This window comes from Amblyraja radiata, chromosome 11 (assembly GCF_010909765.2).
Source record: "Amblyraja radiata isolate CabotCenter1 chromosome 11, sAmbRad1.1.pri, whole genome shotgun sequence".
In the NCBI taxonomy this organism is placed as follows: Eukaryota; Metazoa; Chordata; class Chondrichthyes; order Rajiformes; family Rajidae; genus Amblyraja; species Amblyraja radiata.
Window position 1 is genome coordinate 40195075 of NC_045966.1, and position 25879 is coordinate 40220953.

At 46.7% G+C, this 25879-nt stretch overlaps 2 protein-coding genes across 2 annotated transcripts in view; one reads left to right on the plus strand and one right to left on the minus strand.

The window, feature by feature from the left end:
- Nucleotides 1–6297: 6297 nt before the first annotated feature.
- ndufa2 (NADH:ubiquinone oxidoreductase subunit A2) lies at nt 6298–19000 on the minus strand. The gene is made up of 3 exons (XM_033029781.1): nt 18844–19000; nt 9978–10084; nt 6298–6508 (listed from the first exon to the last, which is right to left on the minus strand). Exons 1-3 carry the CDS (start codon nt 18957–18959, stop codon nt 6420–6422), a joined length of 312 nt encoding a protein of 103 aa, XP_032885672.1. The 5' UTR covers nt 18960–19000; the 3' UTR covers nt 6298–6419.
- A 186-nt stretch (nt 19001–19186) lies between these two features.
- Nucleotides 19187–25879, plus strand: part of ik (IK cytokine) — a 44865-nt gene continuing 38172 nt past the window's right edge. Inside the window, exons 1-3 of the mRNA XM_033029779.1 lie at nt 19187–19326; nt 22498–22564; nt 24861–24953. Of these exons, the coding sequence (XP_032885670.1) occupies nt 19311–19326; nt 22498–22564; nt 24861–24953 (176 nt within the window). The 5' untranslated portion in view covers nt 19187–19310. The remainder of the gene's footprint in view (nt 19327–22497; nt 22565–24860; nt 24954–25879) is intronic.

Genomic DNA, 25879 nt, shown 5'->3' on the forward strand with positions numbered 1-25879 from the left:
AAAGTGTGGGTTTGTAGGTTGATTGGCTTCTGTAAATTGCCCCCTAGTGTGTAGGGAGTAGATGAGAAAGTGGGATAACATTGAACTAGTGTGAACTGGATGGTCAGCGTGGGCTGAAGGGCCTATTTCCATAAACGAAACTATGCTAAAACTAGATCAACTAAACTAAATTGACACCCTATCTCAGGAATCTTGGCCATGCCCATTGTCACCTGCTGAACTGTCTGGTAATTGAACGAAACAGTGCTGGAGCCACTCAGCGGGTCAGGTGGATCTCCGGTGAACATGGATAAGTGACGGTTCGTGTTTGGACCCTTCTTCAGGCTGATGGAGTAGAGGAAAGCCGGTAGAGAGATAGGGGCGGGACAAAGCCTGGCACGTGATGGGTAGATGCAAGTGAGGGAGGGGGGGGCTGATTGGCAGAGTAAGTGACAAAGGCCAGTGATGTAAAGGAGACAAAAGGGTGGCAGGTAACAAGAAAGAGAAGGTGATAAGGAAATAAATCCACCTGTTACTTGCCAGCTTTGTTGCTCCCCCACCTCCCTTCCAGCTTTCTCCATCAGTTCCCCACAATCAGTCTGAAGAAGGGTCCCGGCCTGAAAAGTCACCCCATCCATGTTCTCCAGGGATTTTGCCTGACCCACTGAGTTACTCCAGCACTTTGCATCTTTTTGATTCGTAAACCAACATCTGCAGTTCATTGTGTCTTCAAAATCCAAGCTGTTCTCTGTATGGTTGATCATCATTTGTTACAGAATAAAGTCTCTGCCTAAACCCAAGCACCACTCTTGACGTTTCACTATTTCCCATGTTAGCCAATCTCCCGATTAGCAGATTACAAGTGTGTTTCATTTCAGACTACGGTAGCTTTATGAGAGTATTTGCATTTATATAACTCCCTTAATGCAGCACAATACCCCAAGGTGATTTGGAGCTGTGCAGGAGAATGACTGCATCGGGTTTCTGATGCATAGGTTTAATATCAGTGAAGCACAAAAATAACAGCGGCACATTTGCCTGCCTTTACCTTCTTGTAATAAAATGCAAATGTTCTTCAGTGTCAGCATCTTCAAAATAAATTGACATATGGGACATTACCTTGGCATAGTGAGCATTGAATGCACAAGGTGCTTGGGTGGGAGGGAGGGTTCTTATTGTAAAAGTCGACAAAGTTCACAAATAAGGAAAGTTAAGTATGTCCTCCGATGGCTTAGAAAGTTGGTTAACAATACAAAGTCTTAATTAGGTCACAAACAGAATGAGATGATTATCCACAAGTCTAAATTCATTAACAGTAGATCCAAATTTCTGTTACAATGCTAGGTACACGCATTATCAATGACATTCATGTTAGACTTTGTCTGCAGTTTCCTGCCGAGGTCCACATATCTGTTACAATGATAGGGTGCACGCATAATCCTGTTAGACTTTGTCTGCAGTTTCCTGCCATCACATTAGCACAATCCACATTCACTAATTATTAGCTCTCAATATTGTTTACTCTACAACCCCTTCAACACCAATCACACTTCCATTGACTCCATCTACACTTCACGGTGCCTCAGTAAGGACCAGTCTCACCCCGCCCGGACACTCCCTCTTCTCCCATCAGGCAAGAAGGACAGAAGTGTGAAACCGCACACCTCCAGATTCAGGGATAGTTTCTTACCAACAGTTATCAGGCAATTGAACCAACCTCTCACCAACAAGAGACCGATCCTGAGCTACTATCTACCACATTGAAGACCCTCGGACTATCTTTAAGAAGGAACTGCAAAAGCTGGAAAAATCGAAGGTAGACAAAAATGCTGGAGAAACTCAGCGGGTGAGGCAGCATCTATGGAGCGAAGGAATAGGTGACATTTCGGCTCAAGACCCTTCTTCAGACTGATGTGGGGGGGGGGGGGTGGGAAGAGGAAAGGAAGAGCTGAGAAGGGGAGGGGAAGGAGGGAGAAAGCAAGGACTACCTGAAATTGGAGGTCAATGTTCATACGGCTGGGGTGTAAACTACCCAAGCAAAATAGTTTACTTGGGTAGTTTATGCCCCAGCGGTATGAACATTGACTTCTCCAATTTCAGGTAGTCCTTGCTTTCTCCCTCCTTCCCCTCCCCTTCCCAGCTCTCCCACAGCCCACCGTTTCCGCCTCTTCCTTTCTTCCAGCCCCCCCACTCCCACATCAGTCTGAAGAAGGGTGACCCGAAACGTCACCTATTCCTTCGCTCCATAGATGCTGTCTCACCCGCTGAGTTTCTCCAGCATTTTTGTCTACCTTCGATTTTTCCAGCATTTGCAGTTCTTTCTTAAAGATAGTCTGAGGGTCTTCAATGCGGTAGATAGTAGCTCAGGACCGGCCTCTTGTTGGTGAGAGGTTGGTTCAATTGCCTGATAACTGTTGGGAAGAAACTATCCTCGATTTTTCGAGCATCTGCAGTTCTTTCTTAAACATTGAACCTGGAGTCGTCCGTTCTCACATTTCTGTACTTGTTGCCCGATGGGAGAGGGGAGAAGAGGGAGTGACAGGGGTGAGACTGGTCCTTGATAATGCTGGACTACCATCTACCATCGGACTATCTTTAATCGAACTTTACTGGACTTTATCTTGCACTACACGTTATTCCATTTATCCTGTATCTGTACACTGTACGGCTCGATTGTAATCATGTTTCGGCTTTTCGCAGACTGGATAGGATGCAACAAAAAGCTTTTCACCGTACCTCATTAATTATGACACTAAAACTAAAAGGAGTATTATTGACCAAAGCTTGAAACTATTGCAAGACATGACCATCGGCTGGGCATTAAGGAGAGGCTGAGGGAAAGAATTCTGGGGCCCAGGTAATGAGATGAAGGGATCAATTGCAAATGTAATGTGTGTGGTTGGGAGATATTGCATCATGGCCTGGTTTGGCAACTCGAAAACACAGGAACAGAGGAAATTCCAGAGAGTGGTGGACACGGCCAAGTCCATCACGGGTACTGACCTCCTCACCATCGAAGGGATCTGCAGGACTCGCTACCTCAAAAAGGCAGCCAACATCATCAGACCCTCACCATGCTGGCCACGCTCTCATCTTACTCCTGCCTTCAGGAAGAATGTACGAGGAGGGCCCCCCGGTGGGAGTCCCTCTACGCAGGGATTCGCCCCCTCTACATCGGGGACCTGGGGAGGAGGGTACTGCATCGAGGAGTCTCCTGCAACCTGTTTCGCGGTTCACAGACCCGCCAGCCTCCTGCCACTTTTGCGGGCTGGAAGAATCTGTATGGAGTGTGTGAGGCTGCAACCCCTGTTCCATTATCTAAAGGGGCTGCTCCTTGCCTTCTGGTTGCATTTCTCACCCACCATCCTCCTCTTTGGACACATTGTGCATAGGGGAGAGGGCAGGGCCGAAGATGTCCTGGTTGGGTTGCTCCTGGGCCTGGCCAAACTGGCCATCCACGAGTCACGGCACCAGGCGGAAGAGGGCTCTGCCCGAGCCAGCTGCCTGCCCCTTTTCCGGGGATACGTACGTGCCCGGGTGGGACTTGAGAGGGAACACGTGCTGTCCACGGGCACCCTGGGGGATTTCCGGGACCAATGGGCACAGTGGGAGGTTGAATGCATCCTTGACAAGGACTGTAACATAGTCGTATTGTAGTTTCTTTAGTATATTGTATTATGGTGGTGTGTATTGTTTTATTGTATTGTAAATATTATTTTTTATAATTGAATACATTTTTTGATAAAAAATAATCAGTAAGGTGGTACAGGAGCCTGAAAACTGACTTCCGGGTTTAAGAACAGCTTCCCAACAACCGTCAGGTTGCACAATACTAAACTCAGCAACAATTATTTTCTATGGACTGAATTTGGTTGCACTAAGGACTATGGGATTTTGTTTTTGCACTGGTATTGTTATTAATTTATTGCATATTTTTTGTCTATTATGTTGTTAGTTAAGTTTTTAGTTTGATTTAGAAATGCAGTGCAGAAACAGGCCCTTCGGTCCACTGAGTCCACTCCAACCAGCGATCCCCGGTACACTGGTTCTATCCTGCACACAAAGTTTTAACATAGAGGGCAGTGGGTGCCTGGAATGTGCTGCTGGGGGTGGTAGGGGAGACAAGGTCCCACATAAGAGATTAGTATTCAAACTTAAAGCACACGGTCTTGGGGGTTCAGTATTGATGTGGATAGAGAACTGGCTGGCAGACAGGAAGCAAAGAGCAGGAGTAAACGGGTCCTTTTCAGAATGGCAGGCAGTGACTAATGGGGTACCGCAAGGCTCAGTGCTGGGACCCCAGCTATTTACAATATATATTAATGATTTGGACGAGGGAATTGAATGCAACATCTCCAAGTTTGCGGATGACACGAAGCTGGGGGGCAGTGTTAGCTGTGAGGATACTAGGAGGCTGCAAGGTGACTTGGATAGGTTGGGTGAGTGGGCAAATGCATGGCAGATGCAGTATAATGTGGATAAATGTGAGGTTATCCACTTTGGTGGCAAAAACAGGAAAGTAGACTATCATACTGCAGTTATACAGGATCTTGGTGGGACCACATCTGGAGTATTGCGTACAGTTTTGGTCTCCTAATCTGAGGAAAGACATTCTTGCCATAGAGGGAGTACAGAGAAGGTTCACCAGACTGATTCCTGGGATGTCAGGACTTTCATATGAAGAAAGACTGGATAAACTCGGCTTGTACTCGCTAGAATTTAGAAGCTTGAGTGGGGATCTTTTAGAAACTTACAAAATTCTTAAGGGGTTGGACAGGCTAGATGCAGGAAGATTGTTCCCGATGTTGGGGAAGTCCAGAACAAGGGGTCACAGTTTAAGGATAAGGGGGAAGTCTTTTAGGACCAAAATGAGAAAAACATCTCTGGTGAATCTCTACAATTCTCTGCCACAGAAGGTAGTTGAGGCCAGTTCATTGGCTATATTTAAGATGGAGTTAGATGTGGCCCTTGTGGCTAAAGGGATCAGGGGGTATGGAGAGAAGGCAGGTACGGGATACTGAGTTGGATGATCTGCCATGATCATATTGAATGGCGGTGCAGGCTCGAAGGGCCGAATGGCCTACTCCTGCACCTATTTTCTATGTAGACAGATGTGATAATGGTATTTAAGAGACTTTTGGATAGGCACATGGATATGCTGGGCACAGAGAGATATAGATTATGTATTTTACATGAATTTTAAATTAACGTACAAGACGCTGGTGAGGCTGCACTTGGGAGTGTTATAATAGGTAAGAGATGGTCTTGGCAACATGTTTGGCACAGACATTGTGGGCCGAAGGGCCTGTTCCTGTGCTGTACTGTCCTGTGTTCTATTGATGACTGAGCCTTGCATTCTAGGATTGTCCACTGCTTTGGAGACACCAGAGACGAGAGATGCTGAAATCTTGAGCATAAATAAGAGTGCTGGATGAATTTAGCTGGTCAGGCAGCATCTGTGGAGGGCATAGACAGGTGACGTTTGTGGTCATGACCCTTCTTCAGATCGGGTTGACTTGTTTTGGTACACAATCTATGTCCAGAGGATAAAGGTTTAAGGTGAAAGGGGGATAGATTTAACTGGAATCTGAGGGGTATCTTTTTCACACAAGGGTGGTGGGTGTATGGAATGAGCTGCCAATGGCGGTGGTTGAGGCAGGGACTATTGCAACATTTAAGAAACAATTAGACAGGTAAATGGATAGGATAGGTTTAGGAGGGATATGGGCCAAATGCAGTCAGGTGGGACCAGTGTAGATGGTACATGTTGGTCAGTGTGGGCATGTCGGGCTGAAGGGCCTGTATCCATGCTGTATGATTTTATGACTATAACCTTCCACTGTTTTGCATGTTTCCATACACAACTGTGGACCTACCTCAGTGTTGTTATTAGGGTCACACTTTCTTTGATAGTTCCATGCTGCACTTAACAGCAAATAGTCGCAGGGAGAGAAGCAATATCGGGTCAGGGACGGAAGAAGTTTCTTTCCACTGGAACCATTTTGAAGAATGTTTGCTATTTAGTTTAACTACTTTCGCATCTGGGAGCTTGAATTGCAATCCATTTCACACAGCTGGGACGAAGATCTGTGCAAACCATTAAAGGAGTTAAGCGAATCGAGACTGACAAAATCCCCAAGCAAACTCGCACACAAATTGCCCTTAACTTGTGCACGGATGGGAAATTGTCATTCCAAGATGGTGTTCAGGCAATTGGGGACAGGTTTAATATTTTATCCTGCTCGCTCATTAAGAACGTTACCGCCAAAGACATTTGGAATATTACCGCAGAAAATGGAAGCACACGCATATCACAGATCCATTTTTAATTAGATTTATTTTACAGTTAGATTTATTTCAGCTGAGGGAAAACTGGCAATGCATTGAAATGCATGTCGCTGAGCGTCTGTTTGTTCTTCGTGGAGTGATTGGACAGTAGTTCATGGCTTGGTAATTAGAGACTCCAATGCCTTTGCCACCTGCTCAGAGTTTAAATTATCCAACACTACATTCCTCTCTCTTCCAAAGTCTGAAACAAGAGGGAAATAAAGAAGACATGCATCATAATCAGACCAATAAGTTGCCTCTTGTGACTGATTGTTCAGTCAGGCAACATTTAAATATGGGACATGCTTGGGAGAAATAGCAATCATTCTGCAGATTGTTTTGCCATTTGCTTCATGTATGCAACGTGAAGACAATTCAGATACAAGGAACCACAGATGCTGGTTTACAAAAAAAGAGACAAAGTGCTGGAGTAACTCAGCGGGTCAGGCAGCATCTCTGGAAAAAATTATTTTACTTATAGACATAGAGACACACAGGGTGGGAACAGACCCATCAGCCCAACTTTCCCAGGTCGACCAACATGCCCCATCTACACTAATCCCACCTGCCTGCCTTTGGCCCATAACTCTCTAAACCTATCCTATCCATGTACCTGTCTAAATGTTTTTTTTTTAACGTTATGATTATACCTGCCTCAACGACCTCATCTGGCAGCTTATTCCATATACCTACCACCCTCTGTGTAAAAAAAATATTACCCCTCATGTTCCTATTAAATCTTTCCTCACCTTATAAAGTGGTTGCAAAAACACAGAATATAGAAACAAGGAACTGTAGATGCCGCTTTACCAAGGAAAGCACGGAAGGTGCAAAATGTAAAACCATAGGAAGGCGTCTAGGTAGAAGTGAATGTGAAAGGTGGGGGGGGGGGGAGTTGGGATAGTGGAGGAAATGGGTGCTCATCAAGGTGGGGCACAGGGAAGAGAAAGGGGGAGAGGAGTGTGTGTGTGTGTGTGTGGGGGGGGGGGGGGGGTTTGCTGACCTAAATTGGAGAATTCAATATAAGCTACGCAAGTGGAATATGAGGTCCTGTTCCTCCAGTTTGTGAGTGGCCTCACTGTGGCAATGGAGGAGGCCCAGGACTGAAAGGTCAGTATGGGAATGGGTAGGAAAGTTACAATAGTTAGCTGGTGACCAGAAGTTATGAGAGGAATAGATCGGGTAGACGCACAGAGTCTTTTGTCCAGAGTAGGGGAATTGAGAACCAGAGGACATAGATTTAAGGTGAGACGGGAAAGATTTAATAGGAACCTGAGGGGTCATTTTTTTTTACACAAAGAGTGGTGGGTATAAGGATCAAGCTGCCGGAGAAGGTTATTAATAATAATAATAATGGATGGGATTTATATAGCACCTTTCTAATACTCAAGGCGCTCATGGATATGAAAGGTTCAGAGGGATATGGGCCAAGCGCAGGCAGATAGGACTGGTGTTGATGGGGCATGTTGGGCCTGTTTCCATGCTGTATGACTCGAAAAACAATGAGGTAGATTTTAAGGAGTATTTATCAGAAGAATGGATTGGGGAGGTCATTTCAGAGTTTTTTTTGCTATGTAACATTGGTGGAATGATTAAAATTATTGATACAAAAAGACCCAATGGAGCAATAAAATTACAGAGGCTGATCAAGGCGGGAACAGGTTGTAATGATAGGGATGAGAATGTAGATGGGCTGTTCTTATGATAACACCCTTCACAAGCCAGAATGGCCTCGATGGAGTGGAAATGGAGAAGATATTTGCACAAGTGGTAGAGTCTAGGACCAGAGGGCACAGCCTCAGTATAAAATAATTAACCTTTAGAATGGAGATGAGGGGGAATTTGCCAGAACGTAATTAATCGGTGGAATTTATTGCCACAGACGACTGCTTTGGGGCCACATCCTGCACCCACACACAACTGACTGACTTCATCCACTTCACCACCAAATTCCATCCGGCACTCCAATACACCTGGACCATTTCCGACACTTCCCTACCATTCCTTGACCTCACCATCTCCATCGCAGGGGACAGACTCCTGACCGACATACATTACAAACCCACTGACTCACATGGCTATCTAGACTACACGTCTTCCCACCCTGCCCCCTGTAAAGACTCCATCCCCTACTCCCAATTCCTCCGCCTACGCCGCATCTGTTCCCAGGATGAGACATTCCATACCAGGGCATCGGAAATGTCCTCGTTCTTCAGGGAACGGGGATTCCCCTCCGCCACCATAGATGAAGCTCACACCAGGGTCTCATCCATACCCCGTAACACTGCTCTCTCTCCCCATCCCCGCATTCGCAACAAGGGCAGAGTCCCTCTGGTCCTCACCTTTCACCCCACCAGCCGGCAAATACAACACATAATCCTCTGCCATTTCTGCCACCTCCAACATGACCCCACCACTCGCCACATCTTCCCATCTCCCCCCATGTCTGCCTTCCGCAAAGACCGCTCCCTCCGCAACTCCCTCGTCAATTCTTCCCTTCCCTCCCGCACCACCCCCTCCCCGGGAACTTTCCGTTGCAACCGCAAGAAATGCAACACCTGTCCCTTCACCTCCCCCCTCGACTCCATTCAAGGACCCAAGCAGTCGTTCCAGGTGCGACAAAGGTTCACCTGTATCTCCTCCAACCTCATCTACTGCATCCGCTGCTCTAGATGTCAGCTGATTTACATCGGGGAGACTAAGCGGAGGTTGGGCGATCGTTTCGCCGAACACCTCCGCTCAGTCCGCAATAACCAACCTGACCTCCCGGTGGCTCAGCACTTCAACTCCCCCTCCCATTCCCAATCCGACCTCTCTGTCCTGGGTCTCCTCCATTGCCAGAGTGAGCAACAGCGGAAATTGGAAGGAACAGCACCTCATATTCCGTCTGGGGACCTTGGCATTAACATTGAATTCTCCCAATTTTGCTAGTCCTTGCTGTCTCCTCCCCTTCCTCAACCCTCTAGCTGTCTCCTCCCACCCTCCCATCCGCCCGCCCTCGGGCTCCTCCTCCTCCCCTTTTCCTTCCTTCTCCCCCCCATCAATCTGAAGAAGGGTTTCGGCCCGAAACGTCGCCTATTTCCTTCGCTCCATAGATGCTGCTGCACCCGCTGAGTTTCTCCAGCAATTTTGTGTACCTGTGAAGCCAAGTATTTGCGTACTCTTAAAGTGGAAATTGACAGGTTCTTGAATAGTAAGGGTGTCAAAGGTTACGGGGAGAAAGCAGGAGAAAGAGTTTGAGACGGAAAGACAGACCAGTGGAGCAAAGTTTGAAAGGTGGGACAGACTTGATGGACTGAATATCCTCATTCTGCTTTAAAATTTTATTTTTGACTTAACCTGTTATTGTCTATTTGTGTTTTTTTATACATACACGCACACATATGTATATGTATATACACTGAACTTTTTCTGTAGTTTATTATGGGTTTTACAGAATATGTTTACATATCTGTTTTACTGTTGCAAATAAAAATGTAATTGTTCAATTTCAAAGATATGATAATACGCTTGAGTTATGAAGCAGAGAGGAGCTGACAGCCTAATTTCTTGTTAATCAAATCAGTATAAAACAGCATGGAAACAGGCCGTTTGGCCCACTGATTCATGTTGGTCACTAAGCAAATATTTACGCCTACCCCATTCACCCCCTGTTGGACTTGCTTCCTTACCATATCGAGCCCACGCTTTCGGCTGCACACCGGCACATTCGCGGATTAGGATTGGAAATTCGGGATTGGCTTTCTTCATCGTCACATAGTGCTGCTCGATGAAGTCCCTGAATGAGGCAAAACAAGAAGCATGAGGAAGTCATGACGCACCTTCACACGACCTTGATCAGGCTGCATGCAGAGTGTTGTGTGTAATTCTGGTCTCCCCTTTACAGGAAGGGCATGGAGGCTTTGGAAAGAGACGAGAGGAACAGAAGGCCTCTGACCAGTTGTTGGCGACTGCGATCAGCGCTGGGTCTTGAGTATTAGAAAGGCGCTATATAAATCCCATCCATTATTATTATTATTATTACACACCACTGATTTGGATGAGGATGTAGGTGGGATGATTACCAAGTCTGCAAATGACACTAAAACAGGGGCGGTCATCTCAGGTCGCAATAGGATACAGATCAGTCCATAAAGCGGGCAAAGGAACGGCAGATGGAATTTAGCTTATGCCGATGCAATTTGGGAAGTTACGATGCGATACAACTTTATTTATCCCAGGAGGGAAATTGATCTGCCATCTGTCCTAAAACACAAAACACATGAAACATGAATTTAAAGTGACATGGGCAAAGTATTGGGGATGTGCAAAGATTGAGGAGGGAAATCAGTCTACCCCACGACAGAAGGGGGAGGAGTTGAACCAGAGCAGGGCATACCCAGTGAGTAGCAGGATCATGAGAGACTGAGAACAAGAGTACCGAGTTAGTTTCCTGAAAGGGGAAACAGAAGTAGACTGGGTGGTAATAAAAGTACGACATGTTTTCCTTAACTCTTCTTTCCTTGTTTGACACCCTTATGTCTCCTTGTCATCTCTGGCCTTTGTCCACCCATCAGCCAATCAACCCGGCCCCTTCACCTGTGTTGGAAGGAAGTGCAGATGCTGGTTGACACCGACTATAGACACAAAATGCTGGAGTAAATCAGTGGGACAGTCAGCATCTCTGAAGGGAAGGAATGCGTGATGTTTCGGGTAAACAAGTACTCCAGATGCCTTCTTTAGCACAGGCACTGAGTGGAGCAGTGGGTCAGAGTGGGTCGGTGGGGGCGCTGCGAGTCAGCTGCCCTGCCAGCAGCATGTCCGTTATTTTGACGTTTTTTTTGTGTGTCCAAATGTTTGTTTTAGTGTCTCTCGGTGTGTCTTGTGTGGAGAGTGGTGGGGAAAGGGGGGGAACCGCTTTTGGTCGCCTCCTCGACGGAGAGGCGACTTTTTCCATTTCGCCTCCCTCGCGGCCTAACAGCATGGATTGGAGCGGCACAGCGGGCGCAGCGTGGACTTTTCCATTGCGGAGTGGGCGAACCCTTGCCGAGGGTCGCCAGAGAGGAGTGCTCCGATCGCTGGCCTGTGACTTTGACATCATGGGGTTGTGGTTTGCGGAGCCTCTAGCCGCGGGCGTGGCGTGGACCTACCATCCTGAGCCTGGGATCCCTTGCCGGGGATCGCCAGAGAAGACTTTGACAGATCTGGCAGCAACACACCACTTCTGACTTTTGGGTTGCATAGTGCAGCAGTGGACATCTGCCATGCTCACTCAGCCTTGCTCCAGGTAGCCAACGTTTGCCATGGCAGCACCGAGGCACAGCGGTAGAGCTGCTGCCTTATAGCGCCAGAGAACCGGGTTCCATCCCGACTACGGGTGCTCTCGGTACAGCGTTTGTATGTTCTCCCCGTGATCGCGTGGGTTTTCTGAGTGCTCCAGTTCCCCCCCCCCCCCCCCCCACACTCCAAAAACATACAGGTTTGTAGGCTAATTGGCTTGGTATAAATGTAAATTGGCCCTAGTGTGTAGGATAGTGCTAGTTTACAGGGTGATCACAGGTCGGCTCGGACCTTCAAGAGAGAGCTAGATAGGGCTCTTAAAGATAGCGGAGTCAGGGGAAATGGGGAGAAGGCAGGAACGGGGTACTGATTGTGGATGATCAGCCATGATCACATTGAATGTTGGTGCTGGCTCGAAGGACCAAATGGCCTACTCCTGCACTTATTGTCTATTGTCCGTTGACTCTGTCGACCGAAGGTCCTGCTTCCACACTGTATCTTTAAAACTAAAAAACGAAATCTACATTTCTCTACACGATCTGCTGAAATTCAGTTGGCTTCAGCCCAGTATCAAATCTGTTTCCACCAGATTTTCAGGCACTACATTCCAGATAACTAGTTGCCACAGATACAGTGCCCTACATAATGTTTGGGGCAAAGACCCATCATTTATTTATTTGCCTCTGTACTCCACAATTTGAGATTTGTAATAGAAAAAAAATCACATGTGGTTAAAATGCACATTGTCAGATTTTATGAATGGGTATGTTTTATACATTTTGGTTTCACCATGTAGAAATTACAGCTGTGTTTATACATAGCCCCCCCCCCCCCCCCCCCATTTCAGGCACTATAATGTTTGAGACACATGGCTTCACAGGTATTTGTAATTGCTCGGGTGTGTTTAAATGCCTCCTAAATGCAGGTATAAGAGAGCTCTCAGCACCAAGTATTTCCTCCAGTCTTTCCATCACTGTTGGAAACTTTTATTGCTGTTTATCAATATGAGGACCAAAGTTGTGCCAATGAAAGTCAAATAAGCCATTATGAGACTGAGAAACAAGAATAAAACTGTTATAGAGACATCAGCCAAAATCAACTGTTTGGAACATCATTAAGAAGAAAGGGAGCACTGGTGAGCTTACTAATTGCAAAGGCCAAGAAAGACCTGCACAGTTGATGACAGAAGAATTCTCTCTATAATAAAGAAAAATCCCCAAACACCTATCCGACAGATCAGAATCACTCTTCAGGAGTCAGGTGTGCATTTGTCAATGACCACTGTCCGCAGAAGCCTTCATGAACAGAAATACAGAGGCTATACGGCAAGATGCAAACCACTGGTTAGCTGCAAAATAGGATGGCAGGTTACAGTTTGCCAAGAAGGACATAAAAGAGCAACCACGGTTCTGGAAAAAGGTCTAGCGGACAGATGAGACGAAGATTAACTTATATCAGAGCGATGGCAAGAGCAAAGTACGGAGGAGAGAAGGAACTGCCCAAGATCGAAAGCATACCACCTCATCTGTGAAACAAGGTGGTGGGGGTGTTATGGCCTGGGCATGTATGGCTGCTGAAGGTACTGGCTCACTTATCTTCATTGATGATACAACTGCTGATGGTAGTGGCATATTGAATTATAAAGTGTATAGACGCATCCTTCTGCTGAAGTTCAAACAAATGCCTCAAAACTCATTGACCGGCAGATTATTCTACAGCAAGACAATGATCCCAAACATACTGCTAAAGCAACAAAGGAATTTTTCAAAGCTAAAAAATGGTAAATTCTTGAGTGGCCAAGTCAATCACCCGATCTGAACCCAATTGAGCATGCCTTTTATATGTTGAAGAGAAAACTGTAGGGGACTAGCCCCCAAAACAAGCATAAGCTAAAGATGGCTGCAACACAGGCCTGGCAGACCATCACCAGAGAAGACACCCAGCAACTGGTGATGTCCATGAATCGCAGACTTCAAGCAGTCATTGCATGCAAAGGATATGCAAAAAAAAACTAAACATGACTACTTTCATTTACATGGCACTTCTGTGTCCCAAACATTATGATGCCCTGAAATGGGGGGGACGGGGACTATGTATAAACACTGCAGTAATTTCTACATGGTGAAACCAAAATGTATAAAAATGGCCTTTATTAAAATCTGACACTTTAACCACATGTGATTTTTTCTATTACAAATCTCAAATTGTGGAATAGAGGCAAATAAATAAATGATGGGTCTTTGTCCCAAACATTATCGAGGGCACTGTATTTTCATCATCAATCACCTTAATTCTGTTTCCCCTGGTATCTATTTTTGAGCAGATGGTCCGTTGATTCCCCATTGCCAACTCAATCAAATTAAATATGAACGGACTAATAGATAGCAAAAAACAAACTGAACTCCCTCCAAAACTTTGTGATTTAACGCCCCATTCTTTAGAGATAGCACAGAAACAGGCCCTTTGACCTAGTTCGTCCATTGGCAACCCTTTCGCTCAACACCTACACTCAGTCCGCCTTGGCCTACGTGATGTCTCGGTTGCCAAACATTTTAACTTCCCCCTCCCATTCACACACGGACCTTTCTGTCCTGAGCCTCCTCCTTTGTCAGAGTGAGGCTATTCGCAAATTTGCAGAACAGCACCTCATATTTCGCTTGGGCAGTTTACAATCCAGCGGTATAATAATTGATCTCTAATTTCAAGCTAATAGATACCTGTGATGGCATTTCAGTCTCAGTCACAGAGGCCGATGTCAGGAAATCCTTCAGAGGGGTGAACCCCCGAAAAGCACCTGGACCTGATGGTATACCCGGTCGTGTTCTAAAAACCTGTGCGGACCAACTGGCGGGAGTTTTTACGGACATTTTCAACCTCTCACTTCTGAGGTCTGAGGTCCCCACCTGCTTTAAAAGGGCATCAATTATACCGGTGCCCAAGAAGAGTAAGGTGACGTGCCTCAATGACTATCGACCAGTGGCACTAACGCCGGTGGTGATGAAGTGCTTTGAGAGGTTGATCATGGAGCAAATCAACTCCTACATCGACAAAAACCTGGACCCACTGCAGTTCGCATACCGCCACAACAGATCAACGGTGGATGTGATCTCGCTGGCCCTCCACTCCGCACTGGACCACTTGGACAACAAAAACTCATATGTCAGGCTGTTATTCATTGATTACAGCTCGGCATTTAACACAATCATCCCCTCCAAACTGGTTACCAAACTCGCAGAACTGGGTCTCTGCGCATCCCTCTGCAACTGGATCCTCGACTTCCTCGTCCACAGACCACAGTCTGTTCGTATTGGTGGAAATGTGTCGGCCTCAATAACAATCAGCACGGGAGCACCTCAAGGCTGTGTGCTCAGCCCCCTGCTGTACTCACTCTATACCCATGACTGCGTAGCGAACCACAGTGCGAACTCCATCATCAAGTTCGCTGATGACACCACTATTGTGGGGCGTATCACTGATGGGGATGAGTCAGAGTACAGAAGAGAGATCGAGCAACTGTCCATATGGTGCCAGCGCAATAACCTGGCCCTGAACACCAGCAAAACCAAGGAACTGATTGTGGACTTTGGAAGGAGTAGGAAGGGGACCCACAGCCCCATTTATATCAACGGGTCGATGGTTGAAAGGGTCAAGAACTTCAAATTCCTGGGGGTGCACATCTCTGAAGATCTTTCCTGGTCCGAGAACACGAACGCAATTATCAAAAAAGCTCATCAGCGCCTCTACTTCCTGAGAAGATTACGGAGAGTCGGATTGTCAAGGAAGACTCTCTCTAACTTCTACAGGTGCACAGTCGAGAGCATACTGACCGGTTGCATCGTGGCTTGGTTCGGAAATTTGAGCGCCCTGGAGAGGAAAAGATTACAAAAAGTAGTAAACACTGCCCAGTCCATCATCGGCTCTGACCTTCCTTCCATCGAGGGGATTTATCGCAGTCGCTGCCTCAAAAAGGCTGGCAGTATCATCAAAGACCCACACCATCCTGGCCACACACTGATCTCCCTGCTACCTTCAGGTAGAAGGTACAGGAGCCTGAAGACTGCAACAACCAGGTTCAGGAATAGCTACTTCCCCTCAGCCATCAGGTTATTAAACCTGGCTCGGACAAAACTCTGATTATTAGCAACCACTTTCTGTTATTTGCACTACCAGTTTATTTATTCATGTGTGTATATATTTATATCATGGTATATGGACACATTTATCTGTTTTGTAGTAAATGCCTACTATTTTCTGTGTGCTTAAGCAAAGTAAGAATTTCATTGTCTTATACAGGGACACATGACAATAAACTCACTTGAACTTGAACTTGAAGTGACCCTTGCATTCCCTCTCTCCGCCCATCCCCCACCCTAGTCGTCCTGCTGTTTTTACTGTTTGTTATCACCTCCTTCACAGCCAACAATGAACTATTGTGGGCTCCCACCTTTCCCGGGTCAGTTCTGATCTGTTCTGCACCTTTTCATACCTCTAGTTTCCCTCTCCCCTGACTCAGTCTGAAGAAGGACCACCAGTCACCAGAAAATCGGTGGTGGATCTGTATTTAAGAGGTTTTCACATAGGTAGGTTGATATCCTTGGAATGGATCATGTGCAGGGAGATGAGTCGGGTTTATCTTGGCATGTTCGGCATGGACATTGTGGACCAAAGGGCCTGTTCTTGCACTGCACTGTTCTATGTTCCATGAAGAATAAATCCTTGACTCAGGATGCTCATCAGAAATTACCCTGATTTTCAAGCCTCTAATTCTGAATGTTTCAATGAAAAGACGTTTCATTTTATTTTCCAAAACATCATTGAATATGTATGGACACCCCATCCTGCCATGAAACCATAGATGCTGCCTCACCCGCTGAGTATCTCCAGCATTTTTGTCTATATCTTCATCCCCGTTCCCCCCCATCCATAGTGCCTTGCACCCTTCGTCTAATTTAATTTATTGTCACATGCACCAACGTGCAGTGAAAATCTTTTGTTGCGTGCTAACCAATCAGTGGAAAGCCTATTCATAGTTACAATTGAGCTGTCCACAGTATACAGATATAGGATAAAGGGAATAACGTTTAGTCCAAGATAATGTTCGATTAAAGATAGTCCAAGGGTCTTCAATGAGGTCGTTGGTAGTGTGCATTTTCACATGTCTATACCTCTTGCCTGATGGGAGGGGACAAAAGGGAGTGACCAGGATGAGACCGGTCTTTGATTATGCTGCTGGCTTTGCCGAGGCAGCATGAAGTGTAGATGGAGTCAATGGAAGGGAGGTTGTTTCGTGTGATGGTCTGGGCTGTGTCCACAACTGCAATTTTTTGCGGTCTTGGATGGAACTGTTCCCAAACCATGCTGTGATGCATCCCGATAAAATGCTTTCTACGGCGCATCTGTAGAAGTTGGTGAGAGTTGATGGGAACATGGCAAACTTCCTAAGCCTTCTAAGAAACATAGAAACAGAAATTAGGTGCAGGAGTAGGCCATTCGGCCCTTCGAGCCTGCACCGCCATTCAATATGATCATGGCTGATCATCCAACTCAGTATCCCGTACCTGCCTTCTCTCCATACCCTCTGATCCCCTTAGCCACAAGGGCCACATCTAACTCCCTCTTAAATATAGCCAATGAACTGGCCTCGACTACCCTTTGTGGCAGGGAGTTCCAGAGATTCACCACTCTCTGTGTGAAAAAAGTTCTTCTCATCTCGGTTTTAAAGGATTTCCCCCTTGTCCTGGACTTCCCCAACATCGGGAGCAATCTTCCTGCATCTAGCCTGTCCAACCCCTTAAGAATTTTGTAAGTTTCTATAAGATCCCCTCTCAATCTCCTAAATTCTAGAGAGTATAAACCAAGTCTATCCAGTCTTTCTTCATAAGACAGTCCTGACATCCCAGGAATCAGTCTGGTGAACCTTCTCTGCACTCCCTCTATGGCAATAATGTCCTTCCTCAGATTTGGAGACCAAAACTGTACGCAATACTCCAGGTGTGGTCTCACCAAGACCCTGTACAACTGCAGTAGAACCTCCCTGCTCCTATACTCAAATCCTTTTGCTATGAAAGCTAACATACCATTCGCTTTCTTCACTGCCTGCTGCACCTGCATGCCCACTTTCAATGACTGGTGTACCATGACACCCAGGTCTCGCTGCATCTCCCCTTTTCCTAGTCGGCCACCATTTAGATAATAGTCTGCTTTCCTGTTTTTGCCCCCAAAATGGATAACCTCACATTTATCCACATTATACTGCATCTGCCAAACATTTGCCCACTCACCCAGCCTATCCAAGTCACCTTGCAGTCTCCTAGCATCCTCCTCACAGCTAACACTGCCCCCCAGCTTAGTGTCATCCGCAAACTTGGAGATGTTGCCTTCAATTCCCTCATCCAGATCATTAATATATATTGTAAATAGCTGGGGTCCCAGCACTGAGCGTTGCGGTACCCCACTAGTCACTGCCTGCCATTGTGAAAAGGACCCGTTTACTCCTACTCTTTGCTCTACTCTACTCTAAGGAAGTAGAGACATTGGTGTGCTTTCTTTGCCATTGCTTCCATATGTCAAAAACAAGTTGCTGGTGATATTTACTTTTTATTTAAAGTTACCCTTTAAATATTTGCCCTCCCATCTAAAACTTATATCCTCCAGCTTTTGGCTTCCCTAACCGCGGGGTAAAAGACTCACCCCTCAGCCTGCCAGTGGAAAAAGACCTAGCCTCTCCTTGTGGTTCAAATCCTCCTGAGCCAGTAACATCCTCATGAATCTATTGTGCCCCCTTTCCAGTTTAATACTGTCCTTCCTACAGCAGGGTGACCAGAACTGTACACATTATTCCAAACCATCTTGGTTTTTGGTTCTTGGTTTCTTGGTCCTCCAAAATATTCCAAATGGAATTGAAACTGGAGGTGGTGGAGGGAGGACTTAAGCCAGAAAGGCTTATTGGGAAACCATCTTTCCCCTTCCCATCTCACCAGTAACTCCCCATCACTTCTGCCCCACCCCAACCTCAGCTGTCTCTCCCATCCATCGCGCCATTCCCCCATCAGCCATTAATGCTCCCACCTATCATCACTGCACCCCTCTCTCACCCCAGCCTCCCCAATACCCCACTTCAACCTCACCGATCTGCCCCATCACTTCTCCCCTACCATTCATTAACCTGCCGACCACCTCTTCCTCCCAATAACCTCCAGTTCACGCAAACCCCTCTCCCCTTCGGCCCATCAGCAGCACACTCTCCCCCTTGACCTTGACTTCGTCCACTGGCCTCACCGGACTCCCTGGCTGCCCGCCGAGCTCTGGCACAGGTGAATGCGCAGCTCCCGCAGGTTGTGGCTCAGCTTTGACCCGATGCCCCTCACCACAGCAGCCGCCGCCGCCGCCGCCATCTTGCACCCGTCCGGGTGACGCCTCCACCCGTTGATTGACGGCGCGGCCAGCCACTCAGCGCGGGGCGCATTGACGGGCTTAGGAACGGACCAATCGCCGTGGCGTTCTGGGCGGGAGGAGGGCGGGAGCTTGGAGGAGGAGGGCGTAATGGCCAATCGGAGAGCGCGCTTTGGCGGAGACTGACCAATCGGAGGCAGGTGGAGGCGGGACGTGGGGCGGCGGGGCTTGTGGGATAGGTTGGGAGTTTGGGAGGACCGGTCGGGCCTGTCGTTTGTTTGTTTGTCTGTTCCCGAGTTGATCGAGTGCCGGCGCCGTTACTCGGTGCCGCAGACCCCGAGGGGCCGTTCAAGATGCCGGAGAGAGACAGTGAGTGGTCGGCGCCGCGCTGGGGAGCGGGAGCGTTGAGCAGGCCAGAGGCCTGGGGCTGGGAGTTGGTGGGAGGCGGTCCGGCCTCTTTCCGCTACATCTCCCGGCCCCGCAGAGGGAAGAACCCAAGCCCGGGGGTCCGACACCTGGGGCCCAAGTTGGCCATGCCGACCAACATGCCCCATCTACACTAGTCCCACCTGCCTGCCTTTTAAACTGCCTCATCTACGTCCTCTGGCATCTCGTTCCACACACCCACCACCCTCAGGTTCCTATTATATCTTTCTCCTCTCACCCTGAGCCCATGTCCTCTGGTTCTACATTCCCCCACTGGGCAGGAGTCTCTGTGTCTACCCTATCTATTCCCCACATGACTTTGAACACCTCAATAAGATCACCCCTCATCCTCCTGCGTTCCTAAAGTCCTAGCCTGGCCAGCATCTCCCGATAGGCTGGGTGAGTGGGCAAATGCATGGCAGATGCAGTATAATGTGGATAAATGTGAGGTTATCCACTTTGGTGGCAAAAACAGGAAAGTAGACTATTATCTGAATGGTGGCCGATTAGGAAAAGGGGAGATGCAACGAGACCTGGGTGTCATGGTACACCAGTCATTATAAATAGGCATGCAGGTGCAGCAGGCAGTGAAGAAAGCGAATGGTATTAGCATTCATAGCAAAAGGATTTGAGTATAGGAGCAGGGAGGTTCTACTGCAGTTGTACAGGGTCTTGGTGAGACCACACCTGGATTATTGCGTACAGTTTTGGTCTCCTGATCTGAGGAAGGACATTCTTGCCATAGAGGGAGTACAGAGAAGGTTCACCAGACTGATTCCTAGGATGTCAGGACTTTCATATTCGGCTTGTACTCGCTACAATTTAGAAGATTGAGTGGGGATCGTATAGAAACGTACAAAATTCTTAAGGGGTTGGACAGGCTAGATGCAGGAAGATTGTTCCCGATGTTGGGGAAGTCCAGAACAAGGGGTCACAGTTTAAGGATAAAGGGGAAATCTTTTAGGACCGAGATGAGAAAAACATTTTTCACACAGAAAGTGGTGAATCTCTGGAATTCTCTGCCACAGAATGTAGTTGAGGCCAGTTCATTGGCTATATTTAAGGGGAGTTAGATGTGGCCCTTGTGGCTAAAGGGATCAGGGGTTATGGAGAGAAGGCAGGTACAGGATGATCAGCCACGATCACATTGAATGGCGGTGCTGGCTCGAAGGGCCGAATGGCCTACTCCTGCACCTATTTTCTATGTTTCTATGATAGCTCAGGCCCTTGCATTCTGGCAACTTCCTCTGAACTCTTTTCCAATGGAACAATTAAATCCTTTCCTGCAGCGTATCAGAGTTGTAAACACAGTACACGTGGATAATAAGATAGACACAAAGTACTTAGTAGCTCAGCGGATCAGGCAGCATCTCTGGAGATAAAGGATGTAGATAAAGCATCACTGGAAATAAAGTCTGAAGAATCAGAGCCCCCACTTCTCTTTTCCAGCTATCTCCCACCACTACAGTCAGTCTGAAGAAGGGTCCCAAAGATGCTGCCTGATCCGTTGACGTACTCCAGCACTTTCTGTCTACACATGGATAATATTTAGGCAAAAGCTTATTGTTGTCATTGTACTGAGGTACAAATGTAATCGTATAAAACAGAGGTGCAATGGGACACAAAGTTCTGGAGTAATTCAGTGGGTCAGGCAGCATCTCTGGGAGGACTGTGGACAAGTAAAGTTTTTTATGTTGGGATGCTTCAGTTTGATTGCAGCGGCGGGGGGGGGGGGGGGGGGGGGGGGAAGGTCGGAAAGCTGGGAAAGAGGTGGGGGCTGGACAAAGTCTGTTGGTGTGACAAAGAGATGCTGGAATTTTGAGCAAAACACATAGTTATGGAGGAACTCAGCGGGTCAGCCAGTATCTGGCTGAGGTAATGGGCGGGCAACATTTCGGCTTCTCGTGGAGTGGCGGGGGGGAGAAAGCTAGGACGGAGATGTGGGGGTGGGACAAATTTCGTCAAGTGATAGGTGGATATAGGTGAGGGATGGGGGTAATATGTCGGCTGAAGAAGGGTCCCGACACGAAACATCATCTATCGATGTTCTCCAGGGATGCTGTTTGACCAATTGAGATGCTCCAGCGCTTTGTCCTTTTAAAAAAATTAACCAACATCCACGTTTACCTTGTTCGTCATACTAACCGCTTGTCCTTGAAATCACGCCACGTCATCATCTCCTGGTTGCTAACCATTTTAACAACCATTTCCATACTGACCTTTCTGTCCTGAGCCGCCTCCATTGCCAGAGTGAGGCCACATACAAACTGGAGGAACAGCACCTCATATTCTTCTTGGGTAGCTTACAACCAAATGGTGTGAACATTGAATCCTCCAATTGTAGGTAACTACAAAACTCTCTCTTCCCCCAAACCCCCTCCTGCTTCTCCTGTGCCCTACCTGGACTCACACCACTTTCTCCCTTCCCCCTCCCCTTTCTCCCTTCCCCCTCCCCTTTCACCTACATTCCTTCCTCCAGCTTCACAATTTGCAACTCTTCAATCCTTTTGTCTCTCTCCTGTCTTTTCATCTCTGGCCTTTGTCCAACAACAGCCTGTCAAAAACTCCCTCGCCGGCATCAACCTATTACCGGCCAGGCTTGGTGCTGCGTCTTGTTTCTTCCAGCTTTCTTTCCCCAGTACAATCGGTCTGATGAAGGGTCTGGACTGGAAATGTCACTTATTCAGAGATACTGTCTGACTTGCTGAATCTTATACTCAGAGGAAACCGGAGCACCCAGTGAAAACCCACGGGATCACAGGGAGATCATGTAATTCCATACAAACAGCACCATTGTTGTGATTGAATCCCGGGTCTCTGGTGCTGTGAGGCAGCAAATCTACCATTGCGCCACTTTGCTGCCATTGAGCCCTATAGTGGTAAACATTAGATTTCAAACCAGGTGCTTGATAATGTAGGAAAGGTTTGCTCGTGATGGTGAAGTAGTTACATTATTGGAAGAAGCTTAGACTGTTGATCTGGGAAATGAATTAACATCCAACTGTGCCTCGTCAAAATGTGGTTTTATATTTCTTTCTCTGTAAGAATCTGAAAGGCTTTCTTTTCCATTTGAAAAAACATCTTCACCTGATATCTATTTTTCTCTTGTTGCAGATGAGCCGTTTTCAAACCCTCTGGCCCCAGACTCGCACGAGATTGAGGATGCTCGATCAGCGAACCAGTGAGTATTGCGTAAAAGATAGAATGGGAGTACTGATTGTTTCTGAGAATTATTCAGATGGACACATTTGGACCATGCCGCCTATGCTACCGCTTTGAACACACTATCTTTTTGCATTACTGTGTAATTTATTTTCTTTCTGACTTTTTCTTTGTAACTTACTACTGAGTGGGCTTCCACCCCCAGTTTATTTGTGCACTGCCTCTCTCCCCAACCCTGTTTATAACAAGAGGAATCGAATATAGGAGCAAAGAGACCCTTCTGCAGTTGTACAAAGCCCTAGTGAGACCACACCTGGAGTATTGTGTGCAGTTTTGGTCCCCTAATTCGAGGAAGGACATTCTTGCTATTGAGGGAGTGCAGCGTAGGTTTACAAGGTTAATTCCCGGGATGGTGGGACTGTCATATGCTGAGAGAAATGAGCAGCTGGGCTTGTACACTCTGGAGTTGAGAAGGATGAGAGGGAATCTAATTGAAACATATACGATTGTTAAGGGCTTGGACACGCTAGAGGCAGGAAGCATGTTCCCGATGTTGGGGGAGTCCAGAACCAGGGGCCACAGTTTAAGAAAAAGGAGTAAGCCATTTAGAACGGAGACGAGGAAACACTTTTTCTCACAGAGAGTGGTGAGTCTGTGGAATTCTCTGCCTCAGTGGGCGGTGGAGGCAGGTTCTCTGGATGCTTTCAAGAGAGAGCTAGATAGGGCTCTTAAAAATAGCAGAGTCAGGGGATATGGGGAGAAGGCAGGAACACGGTTCTGATTGGGGATCGGGGATGATCAGCCATGATCACATTGAATGGCGGTGCTGGCTCGAAGGGCCAAATGGCCGACTCCTGCATCTATTGTCTATTGTTCAGGTAAGCTCTGAAACCATGTAAGAAGGCAACGGAGAAAGGAACATGGGGATTACCTGGATCGGGAGCTACTCTAGTGGACCGAGCACACGGGCGATTGCATATTTTACTTTGGAAGTGGCGCCAAAACATGGCGGTGCTCGCAGTTGTAAATATGCAAAAAGAATTTCACTATGCAGTTGCACGTGCGACAAATAAAGCACCATTGATCTGATTGCAACTCATTGTGTCGATGGAAATAGGTTTCGCAGGAGAGGCATTGATACCTACGTGGTATTTCACATCTCCTTGCAAAAGAGGAGGTGATAAACCAGCCCATCAAATCTACGCTGGCTCTCAGAGCAATGCAATTCTTCCACATTAAAGTGTCTAAGGTTACAGGGAGGGCAGGAGAATGAAAAAGTTAGAGGGATATGGGACAAATGCAGGCAAATGAGAGTCGCTTACTTGGGGCACATTGGTCGGCATGGAAGAGTTGGGCCAAAGTGCTTGTTTCCATGATTTAGGACTTTAGCCAGAGGGTGATGAATCCGTGGAATTCGTTGCCACAGACGGATGTGAAGTCCAGGCCATAGCTGAGATTCATAGGTTCTTGATTAGCAAGGGCATTAAAGGTTACGGGCGGAAGGCAGGAGAATGGAGTTGAGGGGGAAAAATAAATTGTCCATGTTCGACTGGTGGAGCAGACTCGATGGTCCGAATGACCCAATTCTTCTATATCTTATCATCTAATTTCTCTGTAACCTATTCTCTTCTACACCCCTTATAAACTCAAATTTCCCTAAATTTTCCTCCACCCCCACCTCTACTGATAAAGAACTGCTAAAATAAATAAAAGAATGAAATGCATACAAATGCTGGAAACACTCAGTAGGTCAGGCAGCATCTGTGTAAAGCTAACATGAGTGGATGTTTTAAGGTCCTCAGTGGTTTGGAGAAGAGTTTGATTTTGATATTGATGTTTTGGGTCCATGTCGCTTTCTAAGAACTGGGAGATAGGTTTATACAAAAGATAGACAGAAAATGCTGGAGTAACTCAGCGGGTCAGGCAACATTTCTGGAGAAAACGGATAGGTGATGTTTGAGGTCGGAGCCCTTCTTTGGACTGAGTTTGAAGAGGGATCCTGACTTGAACCGTCACCTATCTATATTCTCCAGAGATGCTGCCTGACCCGCTGAGTTGCTCCAACATTTCTTATCTATCACAGAGATGCTGCCTGACCTTTGTGTTTCTGACATTTTTCTCTTTTTATTTCTGGGATTTCATCTTTGTTGTTAAAATTCTTAGCCAGAGTGCATAACGTCCTGGAAAGTCAATGGGTAACCAAATTAATTAAAAAGGGATTGTTCAAGAACAGAATTAGGAATTCCCCCCATCCCAATCTATGTTGAAATATGCTTGTTACATTTTAATTAAAATTGTAATGTTGCATCTTGTAGATCCAAGCTGACCAATGAAGACTTTCGAAAGTTGCTTATGACCCCGAGGTCAACACCATCATCAGCTCCACCTTCAAAAACTCGTCAACATGAGTGAGTATAATGAGAAGCTCAATTCCTTCTCCCCGCTCCCGTCCGGCCGAAGGTACAGACGCTCAAAAGCCAAACTCAGGAACGGCTTCTTCCCCTCTGTTATCAGGCTTCTGAACAACCTTCCATAAGCTAGGGTACTGTCCGATTCGCCTCTACCCCCACTGGACTTTGTCTCTGGAACTGATGCGCTACAATGCTGAGAACAATTCTGCACTATGTATCTTTCCCCATCCTCTACCTATTGTACTTAAGTTTGAACTGATTGCATCTATGTATAGTATTAGCTGATGTGTTTGGATAGCATTATTATTTGAGCTTAACATCTGTAGTTGGAAAGTTACTAGAGGGTATTCTGAGGGATAGGATATACAGGTATTTAGACGAACAAGGGCTGATTATGGATAGTCAGCATGGTTTTGTACGTGGGAGGTCGTGTCTCACAAATCTAATTGAGTTTTTTGAAGATGTGGCAAAAAAGGTAAATGAGAGCAGAGCTGTAGAAGTTTGTTTATATGGACTTCAGTAAAGCATTCAACAAGGTTCATGGTAGGCTCCCCTGGAAGGTTAGATCGCCTGGGATCCAAGGAGAGATAGCTGAATGGATAGAAAATTGGCTTCATGGAGGAAGCAGAGGGTGATGGTGGAAGGTTGCTTCTCAGAATGGAGGCCTGTGACTAGTGGTGTGCCCCAGGGTTCGGTGCTGGGGCACACCAATGATTTGGATGAGCACAAACACGGCAAGATCAGCAAGTTTGCAGATGATACAAAAGTGGGTTGTTTTGCAGTTAGTAAAGATGGTTGTGAAAAATTGCAACAGGATCTGGTTCAATTAGCCAAATGGGCTGAGGAATGGTTGATGAAATTTAATTTAATGCGAGTTCTTGCATTTTGGGAAGTCTAACATGGGCAGGACCTACACAGTGAAT

What these genes read in the sequence shown, in the direction of transcription:
- ndufa2 (XM_033029781.1), bottom strand. Translation starts at nt 18,959, where the DNA reads ATGGCGGCGGCGGCGGCGGCTGCTGTGGTGAGGGGCATCGGGTCAAAG. An exon ending in GCGGGCAGCCAGGGAGTCCG is followed by an intron (nt 10,085 to 18,843) that starts GTGAGGCCAGTG and finishes TGCCTCATTCAG; the next exon opens with GGACTTCATCGAGCAGCACT. An exon ending in GAAAGCGTGGGCTCGATATG is followed by an intron (nt 6,509 to 9,977) that starts GTAAGGAAGCAA and finishes CTCTTGTTTCAG; the next exon opens with ACTTTGGAAGAGAGAGGAAT.